The sequence below is a fragment of the Pisolithus orientalis genome (genome assembly GCF_024613125.1).
Source record: "Pisolithus orientalis strain OTSU chromosome Unknown F5J12scaffold_47, whole genome shotgun sequence".
In the NCBI taxonomy this organism is placed as follows: domain Eukaryota; kingdom Fungi; phylum Basidiomycota; class Agaricomycetes; order Boletales; family Pisolithaceae; genus Pisolithus; species Pisolithus orientalis.
Window position 1 is genome coordinate 233,286 of NW_026260828.1, and position 15,663 is coordinate 248,948.

A 15,663-nucleotide genomic window follows, 5' to 3' on the forward strand; every position below is an offset into this window, starting at 1 on the left:
AAGCGTGGGCTCTAGTACCCCTAGTTCACCGTAACATTCGCATTATCTATGCACCTATTTTATGGTTTACCCAGGTTGAAGAGTAGCCGAACGGACAGATCTATAGTTATAAAGTGGTAGTAAGCAACGTCAGACAACACGCATTGTTCACGGCTTAAGCAGCGTAAGTATGTCGGCGCAGCCGTCGTGGAATCGGCGAGACACGGATGAGACAGAGTGGCGAGGAAGTTGGAACGAGCTCCCACGGCGAGACCCCAGCTTAGGGTTAGGGTCAGTCTCTATCAGCTTCCCTGAGTCCTACACCGTCTCCATCCCAACCGCCCTCCCAGCGACCCCTGCACCACCCCCTCATTGACTAGGACACTATCCGGACGATGTCCCCACCTGCGCAGGCGCCGTATGTCCAGCCAGGAGAACCTCTCAATGAATTCCTTCGCTCGTTCTGGCAACGGCAGGTCGACGCTGCTGAGCAAGAAACCCCGGATTATAGGCATCCGCCGTTGCCGTTGGCACGCATCAAAAAGGTCATGAAGAGCGATCCAGATGTCAAGGTGGTCCCACCTTTCCTTTCCCTTCCTAGTTGCTCGTGTTGTCGTCTCCTTTACCACCTACGGGGAACGTATATGTGTGCTGATACGTTGCGAAATAGATGATCGCAGCAGACGCACCCATCCTCTTCTGCAAAGCATGCGAAAGTGCGTCTCCTTTCGTTTCTCATCTCCGCCAAACCTTGCTTTCTCCAAACCCACCACTAACACCACCACCCACCATAGTCTTTATTTCCGAAATTACAGCGCGGGCATTCATCATCGCAGACTCCAACAAACGGCGAACACTCTCACGATCCGACATCGCAAAGGCCCTCTCGAAATCGGACCAGTTTGATTTTTTGATCGATATCGTCCCCAGGGAGGAAGGCGTGATGGGAGTGCATGCGGGACATCATGCTGGGGCACCAAATGCGGGTTCAGGTTCAGGAGCAACAGGGTCTGGGGGTATGAGTATGGGTGCGGCTGCGAGTGCGACCGTTTCGGGAACCACAAGCTCGAATCCTGGGAACGTCAATGTAGGTGTGGGCAGCGGCTCACCGAGCGTGGGTGGAAACGTAGGAAGTGGAAGCGTGAACGTGACGGCCGGAGCAGGGGTAGGTTTCGAGAGTACCACCGATATAATGGGATGCAACGAGATGGGATTTCAATCTGACTGACATCCCTTCGTTCGGTAAGTATATGCACAGACCACTACCACTGTTGGCCCGATGAGAAGTCAAAATACGGCTTAGACTCTGATGTTCTTGGACATTTGGCTCTAAGAGTCAGCGGGACTCTGTCGCATCCCATCGCAGCATACCACAGCATATCCGAATACCCGCGTTTTGCATCTGGCCCTCCTCCATTCACGTTGTCCAATCATTTCTACGTCCAACACCCCACATATGTTGCAACTCACACGACCTCACCCACGTTATTCTCCTCCCTTCACGACGCTGCAAAGGTACTGGCGTTCGTTTCCCCGCCGTGGCGTAAAGAACGGAGAGGGCTATGATCTTTCAAACGATTAACACCCGAAGTAGGGTGGCTTTCTCATCTTTTCGTTGCCGCAGATATCCCCTCCTTCATTGTCCCACGTCCCACGACTGACGTCCGACACGTACCTCATGTTCGCGAATAGCACTGTCTAGGTCAATATTCCCAATCTCAGCTTCATGACCCGTTTGGGGTTCAACACTTTACAATGTAAGGATGGTGCCCGTTGCCTACGACAACCATTTGTAGGAGGGGGCACTCAGATAGGCTTACTAGACACCATTTTTTCGGCTTAGCTATGGTACTAGCTTTGGGACTCTTGGTGGACTTTGAGCTTGGGTTTACACAGACATGTCTTTTCTCGTGCTCTGGATACACCTATGATATTTTGGGATGCAACTATCCTCAGAAATGTTGGCACTGCTATCAGTGGCGTTCCCCTCCACGCGGGCAAGTCGAATTTGGTGGGGATTTACACGTAGGAACGTTGGGAGGGATGAGCTACATATGTCCCGCATACCCGCCTCGCGCTCGACTTGCAGCCACACACTCATCGCGACGCAGAATAGCCGTGAGTATACCATACGCTGCTGGTTTCGAAGCCTTCAGGGGGTGTTGGGTCGGACTGTTCATTCGTTTGTGTGTGCAATCCCCGGGAAGGAAGAGAAGGGAAGAGTGGGAAAGGAGGAAAGCTAGAGATGAAAGAATACGCACCTTCTGGCCACGGATATGTCCGGTCAGTCGTCTATCCCGTTCCATCATCATCTGGTCCCATGCGTCGATATTGTACCGAACGGGCTATGGACGTCGAGGGTGTCGGAAAAATCACCGCCAGCAATAACACCAGCAGCAAGCGGATGAACGAATGAACGGGTGAGGGTAGGTCAAAACAGATGGACGAGGGGAGAACGAGCGAATGAAATGTCCCATCAATCCAGCGTTTCTGATATGACAGACCCCGAACCAACCCACCTTTCCCTGATTTTGGGCCATCTTGGACGTGTTAAAGAGTGTGCCCGCCGCTGCGAACATCGAAGTGAGCAGGCCTGTGGTCGTTCGCGTCGTTCCATTTCGCCATAATAGTACCGCGAGCACCATTTAAAGACGTTAGTGTAGAATCACGGCGAAGTATAGCATACGCGTAGGGTGACCAGTGTGAGGCAATAACAAGTCGTTAGCCCACTCGCACAAAGCTACACGTTCTCAGAAGGAACATACCGAATGGAATCAGCGCTTCCCATGGAACAGGCATCTTCAGTTATTACTCCCTCTTCTTTTCGTCTATTAACTTGGTCCTGTCAACGACTCGAGAGTGGTCGGAACGCGTGTTTGACCGTGTTTGGCTCAGTGGTACATAATATTGGAACGAGCCTCTGCAGCTGGCTCTGGCTGTTGTAGACCCCAATTTGGTGCATGGAACCAGCAAATTCCTGAGTTTTACATGAAATGCTTAGCCTATCACAGATTTCAACAGCTGGAGTCAATCCAACTAGCTTGCTTTGAGACTGATGGTGACTACCGGAATCATGGGAAGCCCTCCAAATACCTCAGCATCATCCTGTAAAATAAATTGCGATGTATGGACTACGTGCGGTATTCTTAGTGACAGCGTGCCACTGCCATTTTCCAGACCTCCCTGATATCCACTTGCTGTCATGTAGCACAGTGGTTGAATACTATTAAGGTTGCATAAGATGGATTGAATATGTAGGAGGTTGCAAGTGAAAGATATAGCTGTCACACAGAGCCACTGATAATCAAGTTCTGGTCTGTCCATTATAAATAGCTCAGTGGAACGTCCTCCACGACTCGACCGCGAAACCCAACGACCGAACGAAATTCGAATCAAAAGTCGATAATCATGGCACCGTTCCTCGAATCCGTCAGGGTGTGTCCTCTTTCTCTTCGATCGTCATGCGACATGACGGTACACATTTTGACTCGAAACGATAAATAGTCCTTCGCCGATGTCCCCATCACCGCAGATGGAGTTGACACTCTCGCGTTCCTCGAAGCCTCTGAGGGGGTTGTCAAGCTGTTCAGTGCGTGTGTCTTGTGTATCACGTACCCCGCTGTCTCTAACCCGTAGGTTGTTCCCAAACTATCTATCGTTCCAAAACTGCGTGTCGTGCCCGATCCCACCTCTGTGCGATGCATCACATCGGGTGGAATGGAACGATCATAACGTATCGCATCGCATGATATTGTGATAATGTAACACTAGAACTCCTCGAGAACCCCGCGTTCAAGCCCGTCGTGGACGATCTCGAAGGGAATATCACTGTACGTGTCACTTGCACACACCTACTCGCACACGAGTTCTAACATCTCGCCAGAAAGTCCGCACCCGGTACAACTCTCATCCCTCTCAATCCTCCACCCTGGAACTCCTCCTCTTCACCGAACACACCACCGAAAAAAAGCAACCCGCGTCAGGAGGTCTCATGTGGCTCCTCCGCGGATTAGCGTTCACCTTCCGGGCTTTACAAGCAGCTCAAACCAACATCCAAACGAAGCTGTCCGAAGCATTCACGGAAGGCTATGAGAAGACCTTGAAGGGTTATCATAATTTTGTGGTCAAAGGGATTTTTGCGGTGCGTGGTGTTTTTCTTGGTGTTCCTTCCCATCGTTCTCTGCTTTGTCTCTTCCTTTGCTGTATTCCACCTTTTCTCAACTCAGTGGATCCGATGCGATACCATATGACTCGATTCGAAAACAGGTCGCAATGACAGCCTGTCCCTACCGTAAGACCTTTTACGATAAGCTTGCATCAGATCCAGCGGGTGGGCCACCGGTCCCAGCCGACAAGCTGAGCGAAGAGCTGAACGTATGGCTTACTGCGCTGGAGAAGATCCTGGTAAGGATGAAGAAAGTGTATGAGGAAAAGAAATATGGAGACGTGAGGATGTGACTTTGTCCCTCCCCTCGTGCTCGTCAGGCTTGGGTTGAACGTGGTGCGAGGTGATGAAGTGCACAGTGGTGGGATGGAGGTCTCCGGAAAAGGAATTTGTGTACATTTGGACCAAGATTCGGGATAGAGGGCGTATAACACCCATGTAAGCTTTCGTTATATTGTAGATGGCTGCATACCTCTCCCTATCCTTCCCAAGTGCTAGGATACTGTATGATACAATAGGTGCGCGAAACGTGATAACAAAGCAAGTATGAAAACAGAGGATGTTCAAGTCCAATGGCGAAGTGCCAGCGTGGAGTAAGAAAATAGCAAATCCAGAATACGAGTGCTGGAGTGCCCAGACAATACATGCCAACCGCAGATTCGAACAACAAAGCATCATTCCACATACGCCACCCAAGACCCACCTACCAACGACGGGACATACGGGGGGGAACCCGTGCCAGATGTCGCATTAACCATCCGTCTCATCAAATAGCGAGATTGGACGTTGCAGCGGAGCTGGAGACTGGGACCTCACATCTTCGGGGACTCTTCCCTCATTCTTCCTTTCCGGCTCCCCATCTCTCTCACGATCCTCATCCCCCCCCCTCTCCCTCTGCCTCTCCCGCTCCAACCGCGCGTCGCCATGCCTTCTCGACGACGACGTACTAGGACGGACAGGTGGATCAGGATACGTCACTCCGACTGGTATAGGTGCCGGTTCATATTCGCCGCCACCACTTCCTTTCCCATGTCCACTACCACTACCACTCCCCTCATGATAGTGGTAGCTTCCTCCTCCACCCCGATTCCCATTACCTTCTACTCCACTCCCTCCGACCGGCGGCTCAGCTCTCAAAGCTGGTGAATACGGGTAATAAAGTGGTTGATGAGGGTAGTAACGATAATGATGTCGTTGGGCATCATTGCGCTCATCATGTCGTCGTGAGTCGTGTCGTGAATCATATCGTTGGTCAGACTGTCCTCGTTGATCATATCGTGGTTGTCGCGGATCTTCGCGTTCCCCGTCTCGTTCCCGGTGTTTGTTCTGATGTTGATGTGCAGCATGACCCGCATCATGACGCTGCTGCTGTTCCTGTCCAGTATCAGCCTGCTCTTCCCTAGGTAATGCGCGATGCGCAGATTCAGGGCTTAGGAGTTCCGGTGCGCGTGGAGAATTGCCGATTACCCCTTGAGAGGCGCTCGATCCGGATTCCGTCTGTAGTCGTTTGTTGGCGATTTGTGTTGTTGATTTGGACAGACGTGGTTAATGTGAATCGTGATTGGATTTCACCGAGCAACGCAGTATATCGTTGATTTTCGAAAATAAAGTCGGAAAGGAAAGAAAAATCAATTAAATCAACGGAGGGCGATTTTTTAAAATTTCCAAACCCCGCCATCCATCCGCCCCCAACCATCGTGTGAAAGTCAAAGTCAAGTGGTCGGTCGTTGAGTGTAGATGTAATAAGAGAACAATGGAACCTAGCCTACCGGTGACTCGACAACGATACTCGGGATGCTTGATTTCGACGTTTCACGTCGTCGAAGCCGCGGGCGTAACTCGTCTCGGCTCATAGTTCGTTCGCGTTCGTCAGGTGGAGGTTGAACTTGAGCAGTTGACTCAGTGGGGATTGGCGTGTGCGAGCGGCCACCGTAGGTGGGTGGTCGAGATTGGTACGGTAGATATTGCGAACTTGAAGGGTAGTTCGGAGGACCAGGAGGAGCCGCCTAGTGTGCCATCAGCACTCCTTTCCACACAAAATGAATCGCACGGAAGAAAAGAAAAGGCACGCACATACGAGCGAGAGGCTGTCCCTGACGGTGTTGCTGTGGATACGACTTCCGGATCAGCCCTCCACTGTTCCACATAATTCTCTCTACTTGGATGTATATGTCTATCTGTCCTCACAAATGCTGGACGGGTCGTCGGCTGACTGCTGCTCCTTGTGCGTCCGTATATTTCGTACCGTAACGGGGTCTCAGTTGCACGTCTTCCCGGGGCGGATACAAGATCATATTGCGAGACGTGGGTCGATGCACGAGATGCCATCGAGGGGGTGCGCGGACGTTGAATTGGAGCGTACATCGGTGGCTGGTATGCGTAGTCGCGATACCGGATTGGCGGGTATTGGTTTGAGTTCTGGGGCGGTTCACCCCTCTCTCTGCCTTCTTGCACATCTGTAGCAGCAATACTAGGTGAAGTAGGGACAGGGGAAAGAACATGTGGAGGAGGAACAGATATGAAGTCAGTACGAGGGTCAGCCCTCGGGATCCATCCGTCCGGAGGCGGAGCGGTCGCACTCGGGCGAACTGGAATGGGTCGAATTGTCTCTGGTTCGTCTGCATCCGATTGCGGAGACGGTGAACGTGCCTCGTGAGATGGTGAATGAACTCGCATAGGTGTCACTACAGTTGGAATGGGCAACGTAGGTGCGTGTCGCGCGGTGTCATATGTACGTACAGGGGGAGCAGACCCTGGGCGCATGCTACAGATGAACAGACATGCTTGTCGGCGTGAGTGATATACAAAAGGTAGAATATGCGTACCGATCGGTACGAGCAGAAGTGCGCAAACGTTCTCGCTGTGGCACATGGACGGGACGTTCATCAGCCCTGTCGGGTTCACGCCCGATATCTTGGTCTACTTCATCGGTCTCGTGAGAAAGTGCGGCGGGGCGGAACCGGCTAGGAACTATTTCTTCTGCAGGCTCTCTTAGCGTCCTACCCTCGTAATAGCCTAAGCTGCGACCCCTGATCAACCCTTCCTGATATCCTTGTCGACGGCCTTCCTCGCGTGCCTGCATGACAAGTTTCTCTTCCTGAAGTTTCCGAGCCTTCGTTCGGGCTCTCGCGGCCTCTGCTTCCGCCTCGTACCGCTGGGAAGACACCTGGTTAATAATATCCTGAGCCCGAAAGATTTCTCTCTGTGCATTTTCAAGCTGCAACTTGTACAGCTTGAGCTCCTCGCGCAATCGTGATGCCTCCTGTTCAGCACGATCCTTGCTTTCTGTGGTTAATTTAAGTTTACTGAAATAATCGAGTGCCCTGCGTTCAGCATTGTTGGCACGTGTCGTCTCTGCGTCAACACGTTCATTGGCCACAGCTAGATAGGCGTTAACCTCTCTAACTTCTTCATCCTGAGCGATCAAGCGCGCCAGAAAGTGGCTAGTCGAGCCTTCTGTGGTATGGGAGCGGTGCCTGGAGGCAGATTTAGACCTGCGGCGGTGGGGAATCTGGTGCGCATGGCCACCGTCGGGAGTGACTCCGAAGCAGGACATTGACGGGGATGACTGGTCGGATTCGAGATCGGCATGGCGGCGCTGGGGTGGTGGTGTAGCCCTATCGCATCATTGTCCAACAGGAGCCCGACGCAAACCAAGTAGATATGTAAGAGTGCTGAGCACAACACGAGGGGAGCTCTCACCTTCGCTCATCTTCAGGTTCCCCCGACAACATTGAATGTTGAACGATGGCGAGCCTCAAGTCCGTGGTGAGTGATTCGTGTATATGAAAGCGAGACGATGAGAATGGGTTTGCGACCAAGTACGGTTCTTATCCCCGAGGTGTGAACCGCTGTCTCGCGCGTGTGCTCGGCACAAAGAAGCGTTGGCAAGTGTTCGCGGGCACGCGCACGACACTATTACAAGTCGAAGTATGATATAAGATGACGAGATGATGGCATTGGCCACGGGGGTTAGGTTAACTCTTACATATGAAAGGGTGGGTGGGCAAGGTTCACCATGGCGCAACACGTGTGTGGAGCATGCCTGGTCACCACCCATTCGCGGAACTTGGTCGATAGATCATGACTATCGATGCCACGATGACACAACTGCTTTGACGCATCGATCAGAAGCTACTCCAGAAGATTGGGCACGTTTCATGATGGCGAAGGTCGTCTGAGAGCTTCATTTGCTAGTGACGGTAGTAGTGTGCCACGTGTTTGCACATACAGGGAAAACTAAAAGTAGTCGAAAGGCTGGTTTCAACACAGTGGGCTCTAAATCAGGAACGGCTGTCCGTTGAAAGCGTAGTCAAACGGTTTGAAACGGCAGTGGAAAGCGCAGATAGGTATGTTACCTTGTGAGTTCCGAGTTCGACACAGTAACTGGATCGAACACTAGTTAGTCGTACTATATATTTACATGTTGAGTACTCTTACGGTAAATGTTTGCGTTGAGGGACCCTACCGTCATTTTGACGAGACGAGTAGGAGCGACAAATTCATACTGCAGACCTCGAGGTTCGGATCTTCTCGTGGTTGTCATGTGAAGCTTGGCACCGGGTACTAGTCTGGTATCCAGACTATCCGAGTACACGCAGGAGCCCGGGGCCCGGGCACAGAAGAGTTCGAATTATATAAAAAGTAGGTACGCGGACGCAAGTACCACAACAATATCGAGGATCTAAGTACTACTGTAGAGAATACACTCCTTGGGACTCGTATGCTAACAAACGAACCAGTCGGCAGACCGACTTCAACAGCGACTCGAACCGAACTCACCAGCCATACTCGGAGGAGTGTCTGAATGGATCACGTTCTCCTGATGGGCCTGTAAACTCGGTTCATCGCCGCCATGCAATGATGCACACACCGCCGGAAGCCTGTTCTACACGTGGACGTTCGGCTGTCTCAACCAGCGAACGATCTAAGACAGCCCAGAGGGTGCTGCGCGATGAAATATAGACGTTGAGAAAATTTGTCCGTCAAGGAATTGACGAGGTTCAGACAGACTGGGTGCAGAATCTCGACTTACACTCAGCGTGTTAAAGAGCGTTCCTGAAAGCTGCTGACTGGTCCACGACGTAAGTCACGAAGAGAGCCTCGAGTCGAACACATGGCTACTAACCACCACCCCCGAATTTGGGTGTGCATTCAAACCTACCAGGCTGTAATGTGCACTTTACATGGGGCCCCACTACCAGTCCACGTCCACAGGGAGCCCGAACTGTCAGATCTCAAATATATTGCAGGCGGATAGAGATTGGTGACTAATCAACTCGTTGCCATATGTTTCCTAACCTACTCGATAAGGAAAGCGCGTGTTCCGGGCGGTCGCACATGGATATCCCTCAGCAACGACTCGCCCAAACACCAATTGCTTGCCCGCGCTGCCACGTCCCTCGTCTCGTAGACACCGTTCTACGAACTAACCCAGTTGTATTAACTATTTACTCTGTAACCAGACTCCGAGTCGCAAAATAGACCTCCTTAGAAGATTATCCATCAGGTCGGTACGCTTATCTCTCGCCGCTATCACGAAACAGCTTATCGCTCCTCTTTCCCCCTACTTGGTTAGACAACCCACTTATCGTTTTTCCCGCCCCCAGAATACCCGGAAAGACACAATGTCTCACGGTTCCTATTCATCTTATTCACAATCCATGATGACCGAAGACGAAGAGGACTACGAGGACTACGTCAAGGGAGGCTATCATCCCGTCCACATTGGCGATACTTTTTCCGACGGTAGATACATTGTCGTCAGAAAACTCGGCTGGGGCCATTTCTCCACGGTTTGGCTAGCCAAAGATACGAAGTAAGCTATCACCCCCACATCCACATCTTTATCACTCCCCTCTTTTTTAGCTGACCACTCTAATCAGGACGAACCGTCATGTCGCCCTTAAAGTCGTAAAGTCCGCTCCCAGGTACACGGAAACCGCACTTGACGAGATCAAACTTCTACAACGATTGATCACTTCCTCGACACCATCCATAGAACCAACACCACAAAATCCAAACCCTCCATTATCTCCATCTCAAACTCATCCGGGCAGATCGCACGTCATATCTTTCCTTGATCACTTCAAACACAAGGGTCCCAATGGTACCCATGTCTGCATGGTTTTTGAGGTACTTGGCGAGAACCTCTTGGGTCTTATCAAGCGACACCAGAACAAAGGAGTCCCAATGCATCTGGTGAAGCAGATAGCTAAACAGGTCTTACTAGGGCTCGATTACATGCACCGCTGGTGTGGGGTTATACACACAGGTGTGTTCCAGTTTTTTTTTTTTTTCCACGTTCGCGCCGCACATGCACCTGACCGGCTCCTTCGCAGATCTGAAACCAGAAAACGTTCTCATTTGTATCGATGACGTTGAATCCATCATCCAAGCCGAGCTGGCTGCCTCAGCAAATGCTCCCTCCCAAGGCCCGCGACTTATTGGCGTGCCTCCTTCGAAAGGTCGAGGTGGCAACCAGACACCACGTTCAGAATCAGTTTTCATAACCGGTTCTCAGCCACTCCCATCACCTTCCTCTTCTTTCGGCACCAGCCCGATGCTCGACAAACTCTCGTTCGGAATGAGCAGGATAGACGGCGAGGCAACTTCCAAACCTGGTTCTTACGGCTCGAGTTCCATAGCTAAAGATGGTTCCTCAGCGTCACCATTCGGTCCTCTGGACAAGAGAGCCGATTCGACGGACATCGCGGCGGAACGCATATCCAACGTATCGTTGGATCCGGGATTCAGCAAAATGTCGACACCACACCCGGCTCACCCCCCAGGGCCGTCGCTACTGACTCAGATGGCGCCACCACCAGGAACGTCAGTCCCCCCCTCATCGTCAACTACCCAGCCCATACAACCCCATAAAACCAAAGTTGCCCCTCTGGGGGATATGGGCCCTGTAGATCCTAAGCTGTCCACGTCGATGATGTCAGTCGATTCTGCGAAGCAGAGTATGGCCTCCTCCGTGTCCAGCGCTCTCGAAGGCATGGAGAAAATTACGGTTAAGATTGCAGATCTCGGAAATGGTTGGTATCTCTCTTTTACCTTTTATCCACGAGACCTTTCTATGGGGTCGCTGATACTCATGAAATGCGCTCGTATGGTATGATTCTAGCCACGTGGGTAGAACACCACTTCACGGACGATATCCAAACGAGGCAATATCGCAGTCCCGAAGTTATCCTTGGTGCGAAGTGGGGAACCAGCGCGGACATTTGGAGCGTCGCTTGCGTGGTATGTCATCACGTCTTTCTCCCTTATCTCAAAGAATGTTGATCCATTCGCACGCGCCTTGCAGATCTTTGAGCTCATCACCGGCGGCGATTACTTGTTTGACCCAGCGTCGGGTACACGGTACAGCAAAGATGACGACCATATCGCTCAAATCATGGAACTCATGGGCGAGTTCCCGAGGTCGTTCGCTCTTTCGGGCAAATACAGCCCCGAGTTTTTCAATCGAAAGTGTACGTTATTCGTTGCCTTGCAGTGAATATGACGCTATACTACCCTGAGCTTAATAATGACGAGTATTCGTGTGCTAGGTGAACTCCGGCATATCAACAAGCTCCGGTTCTGGCCGCTCGACGCAGTTCTGCATGACAAGTACTTATTTCCAAAGGAAGAAGCCGATGCCATCGCAGCATTTTTGAACCCTATGCTCCACTTATCGCCTGACAAACGAGCCAAAGCAGGCGATCTGGTTACCCATTCGTGGTTGGAGGGGATAGTGGTTCAGGGCGAGTTCGATACGATAAAGAGGATCGACGAGGAGGAATCTAGACGCAGGCGGTTGTTACACTCATCGACTGGTCCATCGTCAGGGAGTGGTGGGGACCACAGTATCGATGGTGGGAGTAGAGGTGGACTGCCCACAGTTGGGAAACCCGAGGTAGATGCGATGAAACCCGTCGAGGAATCTGAACCTGGTATCGAGGGTAGCGGGGACAATGCCGAGGAGGATAAACAAAAGTCGTCGACGCTGGGTCAACACCACCAGCCACCTATTCTGTCTGCTCCACCAGTGCCCATTCCTGGGTCATCAAAGGATCATGCGAACCCGCCACATCCAAGAATATGAGGACCCCCCTCCCGTTTCATTCGCTCCCTTGATGCTTTTTTTTCTTTCCCTATACTCATACCGTCTGGATAGACCAACCTCCAGCCAACTAGGATCTCTCTTCCTTCATATTACCCGGTGTAACTGGATTCCCTTTCCAACTGCGTTCTATCTTACTGCTTCATCGCCATTTCTTGGGCAGAGCAACTATGGGCATTTTCTAGAACTGTTTTCCTTCGCTGACCTGATGGCCTCGACCTCGAATCATCACTGTGGTCACAAGTCCCAGCCAGTATTACGTCACGTCCTTTGTGTGCGGTTCTTATCCGGCCACCAACCGTCGCTGTTTGGTCGCCACGCTCACCAACCTACCTTTATATACTCTTCTCGTATTCCTACCATTTTCCGTTGCTGGCGGCCTCCTTCCTTCATCATTCAGAAACATATTCCTTAGATGCGGAGTGAGGTAGAGAGACCTTGAATGTAGCGTAGCCGTCCGTACATTAGTTGCCATTACGACCTAGCAGTACCGTCATGCTTGAGCTAGAGGTCCCGAAGAACGCCGCAATCATTTACTGGTCGGGACAAGCCTACAGTGCCCTGGCAGGTGAGTATTCCAAGGAGATTTTAAAAAGAAAAAGAAAAAGAAATGCAACCCGCAGTTCTTCTGCCAGGCATGTGCGTTGCATGGCCCGCATGACCACTCACCAGAACACCGTCCGATTGTCGGAGAGATGGTTGACAAAAGGACGAGTTCCGCTGCAGCAACTGATGCCCCCCCACGGATCACGATCACCAGCCAAACTACTGGAGGGTCACCTTCCTCTCATATGTAACGGCATGGTAAGAAAAGCGGGTCATGCAGTACGTATATGCAATATATCTGGTCCAGCCTTTGGCGGAACGTTCTATGAGGGAGATAAGCCGTGCATTTGGCCACCAATCGGAATTTACCTTGACAACTGCGTCCCCCCACGGAATGCCTCCCATGACTGATGCGTTGTCATCAGTGCGTTCACTCCAGTCAGCGCAGGAGTCGGCGACCCTCGCGATCTGTGACAAGAGAAAAGGCAGCCTAGAAAGTGCAGTCGCGTGTGCTTATCATTGAACAACAACTTTGGCCATGCGCGTAGTGGTACGTAAGTTGAACAAAGACTTATCCGCAAGTGGAACGGGTCCAGACTCTCTCGACGGCGCTGAGTCGTCCGAGTCTCCGAGTCGTCATTTGGACAATTCCGTTTCATTCGTCGTGTTCCTGAGAGAAGAATTTCAGCCGGGACCTGATCTACAGGCTGAATTGACGTGCCTCGCGGGGCTGACTTTTCCCTTTCCCTCCAACAAGGCCTTCGTTGGGCTTCCGCGATCTTGTCAACCATCAAGGCACCACAACCTTGATATAACGCTGTCTACCCGCATCGGTGAAGAGCCCACAACTGTCAAGTTTCATCCCAAATATTGGAGTTGGAGGCTCTCTTCCCCGTGCACTTTTAGCTTTGCCAAGCACATCATTATTCAGATATTCATGTGAGATGGCATTATGAGCGCACATCGTTGCTTCTGTAGCGATCGCACTGACCCCGCAGACCGTTTTTATACCGCCCAGATAGTATAAAGTGTTTGGTTCCTGAAGGATGTTGATGAATCCCTCCGAGATTTATTGAAGAAAAAGTAAGCACCTTCTTGAGCTTCCAACAAACAAGTAAGTTGATTACCGCCATTCCGGTACCCCGAATTTAGCGGAGACATTAATAAATATTATGTAAGCCCCTGCAGGCCGGACACTCAATTCCGCACAAAAGGGAAAAACCCTCGACCCTGGTGTCTTTGGGTTCGGGAAGAGGTTTCAGGGGGACAAAGAGTTGTTTGTCCTATTCAACACCTCCGAGCGCTACCGCGGTCAGTAGGTCATGCCACCTGATCGCCTGCACAACAGGCAAGGAGCCTAAAAGCCTCTTTCCATTGCCAACCGTGTTGCGCAAGGTCGCCCTTCTGCACTGGGTTTGTACGAATTGAATTGAGTCACTGAGGGTATGATTCACTTTGCAATCTGTCACACTTCACCCTTGGGGTCCGAGCCATGTGCTCGGAGTTCAGTTATATCATAACATCTACTGAATGCAATTTTCTGCGCAATGTGCAGAACAACGGGCGTACAGCGAGCTGGGAGTGTCACTACGCCGCCTATCTTCACCTGGGCCCGCGTTCTCTGTCCCGTCTATGAAGTACACAAAGCCAGTACTCACGTTGAAATCACCTTCAAGGTCATATCATCGGCCTGATCATAGTCTGCGCATGTCATGCTTACAACTCCAGCCTTTCATTATCTAAGCACAGGGATTAGAACTACCCTGTAAGATCCCACTCCCTGACAGTCACAGACACCTGACACATTCTTCTGTCTATCGACCAAACAGGCAATCGCCTCTCGACCGTTCCCGAACCTTCTTCACAAACTCCGTCGCGTCCTCGCGGCTTCGAATCCTCACCTATTCTCGTCCGTTCCATCATTCATCATTCAGTGCAGGGTTGTCTTTCAGCTCCTGGCGCCTGTATATGTCTTGGCGAATGGCGTCTTACAACCACGAACGATCAGAAACGTCAAGTTCAGAGTACTCACACGTCGTGCATGCAGTACATGATGTTCGCATCCAGGGTTGTGTACACGATCCTCAACCTCAGTCACCTGACCGTGCGGCCAATGTGTGGCGGATGTTTTCCCAGCCAGTGCGGTAGTCTAGATTCAGAAGTGACCGCTACATATACGAACATTGTTACTCATCGCGCTTCCGGTCAGTGTGTGTGGCGCACTCGTTCAGGCATTGCCAAAGACAAAGGAAAACCACGCGTCCTTTCATGCCCCGTTCGTTCGTAAGTGCCACGCTACCGATGGGCCGAATACACACCTACACCCCGCTTCTTATAGTGCCGGTGCCTATTCTACACCTGCCAGAAACCTTCCACTAATGCACCGCATTGGGGCACAATTGTCGCAGCGCTCAATGTAGGTGAGGTGAGTGCGGCCTTACCAGACACTGTAAGTGAAACCAAGCTCCTGCACTGCCTTACCTACTACAGCTACCCCTTGAGACATCCCGTGCCACCTTGCCAAGAACATTTTAATCCCGTCCCAAACAGCAGGAAGCGCCAACGCCCGAACACCGCACAGACTATTTTCAATCAAGCACTTGGATCTGCTGAGGTCATGATAGGAAATATTGTGGATGTGTGAGGCCAGGGACTCAGTCTATATCAGGGACCGACGACCAGGCACAGCACAGACCTGAGCCTCGTTGTGTAGATAGGAGGTGCGCGCCACTCGGATTCAGTTGGCGATGGTTTCCATTCAGTCCGCGCAAAAAATTTTGAAAGTCGGCGACCCAATATGTAACGCGGAAGTACACAGGTGCGTGCATTCCACACCGGTGACTTAGGACATACACAAACAGAC

The 15,663-nt window shown here is 51.4% G+C and overlaps 5 protein-coding genes across 5 annotated transcripts; 3 read left to right on the forward strand and 2 right to left on the reverse strand.

Annotated features, from left to right (window-relative positions):
- Window positions 1-374: 374 nt before the first annotated feature.
- F5J12DRAFT_726739 (histone-fold-containing protein) lies at window positions 375-1,207 on the forward strand (the record flags this gene model as incomplete). Its single annotated transcript, XM_051741745.1, has 3 exons — window positions 375-551; window positions 650-695; window positions 774-1,207. 3 exons carry the CDS (start codon window positions 375-377, stop codon window positions 1,205-1,207), a joined length of 657 nt encoding a protein of 218 aa, XP_051595850.1.
- An 869-nt stretch (window positions 1,208-2,076) lies between these two features.
- F5J12DRAFT_726761 (NADH dehydrogenase 1 alpha subcomplex) lies at window positions 2,077-2,778 on the reverse strand (the record flags this gene model as incomplete). Its single annotated transcript, XM_051741747.1, has 4 exons — window positions 2,077-2,151; window positions 2,241-2,324; window positions 2,499-2,572; window positions 2,745-2,778. The coding sequence occupies 4 exons, from the start codon at window positions 2,776-2,778 to the stop codon at window positions 2,077-2,079; spliced, it is 267 nt and encodes an 88-aa protein (XP_051595851.1).
- A 453-nt stretch (window positions 2,779-3,231) lies between these two features.
- Window positions 3,232-4,613, forward strand: F5J12DRAFT_430757 (het-c2 protein). Its single transcript, XM_051739392.1, has 5 exons — window positions 3,232-3,414; window positions 3,484-3,568; window positions 3,751-3,809; window positions 3,863-4,120; window positions 4,246-4,613. Exons 1-5 carry the CDS (start codon window positions 3,388-3,390, stop codon window positions 4,435-4,437), a joined length of 621 nt encoding a protein of 206 aa, XP_051595852.1. The 5' UTR covers window positions 3,232-3,387; the 3' UTR covers window positions 4,438-4,613.
- A 1,291-nt stretch (window positions 4,614-5,904) lies between these two features.
- Window positions 5,905-7,878, reverse strand: F5J12DRAFT_786031 (uncharacterized protein; the record flags this gene model as incomplete). Its single annotated transcript, XM_051743357.1, has 4 exons — window positions 5,905-6,150; window positions 6,218-6,908; window positions 6,970-7,761; window positions 7,847-7,878. The coding sequence occupies 4 exons, from the start codon at window positions 7,876-7,878 to the stop codon at window positions 5,905-5,907; spliced, it is 1,761 nt and encodes a 586-aa protein (XP_051595853.1).
- Window positions 7,879-9,456: 1,578 nt separating this feature from the next.
- Window positions 9,457-12,542, forward strand: F5J12DRAFT_430924 (kinase-like protein). Its single transcript, XM_051739393.1, has 7 exons — window positions 9,457-9,653; window positions 9,754-9,962; window positions 10,030-10,418; window positions 10,486-11,184; window positions 11,274-11,392; window positions 11,457-11,622; window positions 11,701-12,542. The coding sequence occupies exons 2-7, from the start codon at window positions 9,772-9,774 to the stop codon at window positions 12,234-12,236; spliced, it is 2,100 nt and encodes a 699-aa protein (XP_051595854.1). The 5' UTR covers window positions 9,457-9,653; window positions 9,754-9,771; the 3' UTR covers window positions 12,237-12,542.
- The last annotated feature ends 3,121 nt before the right edge of the window (window positions 12,543-15,663 follow it).

Coding starts and splice junctions, on each gene's coding strand:
- F5J12DRAFT_430757 (XM_051739392.1), top strand. CDS start 3,388: ATGGCACCGTTCCTCGAATCCGTCAGG. Junction 3,569..3,750: donor GGGGGTTGTCAAGCTGTTCA/GTGCGTGTGTCT, acceptor ATGTAACACTAG/AACTCCTCGAGAACCCCGCG. Junction 4,121..4,245: donor TGGTCAAAGGGATTTTTGCG/GTGCGTGGTGTT, acceptor ATTCGAAAACAG/GTCGCAATGACAGCCTGTCC.
- F5J12DRAFT_430924 (XM_051739393.1), top strand. CDS start 9,772: ATGTCTCACGGTTCCTATTCATCTTATTCACAATCCATGATGACCGAA. Junction 9,963..10,029: donor TGGCTAGCCAAAGATACGAA/GTAAGCTATCAC, acceptor CACTCTAATCAG/GACGAACCGTCATGTCGCCC. Junction 11,185..11,273: donor GATTGCAGATCTCGGAAATG/GTTGGTATCTCT, acceptor GTATGATTCTAG/CCACGTGGGTAGAACACCAC.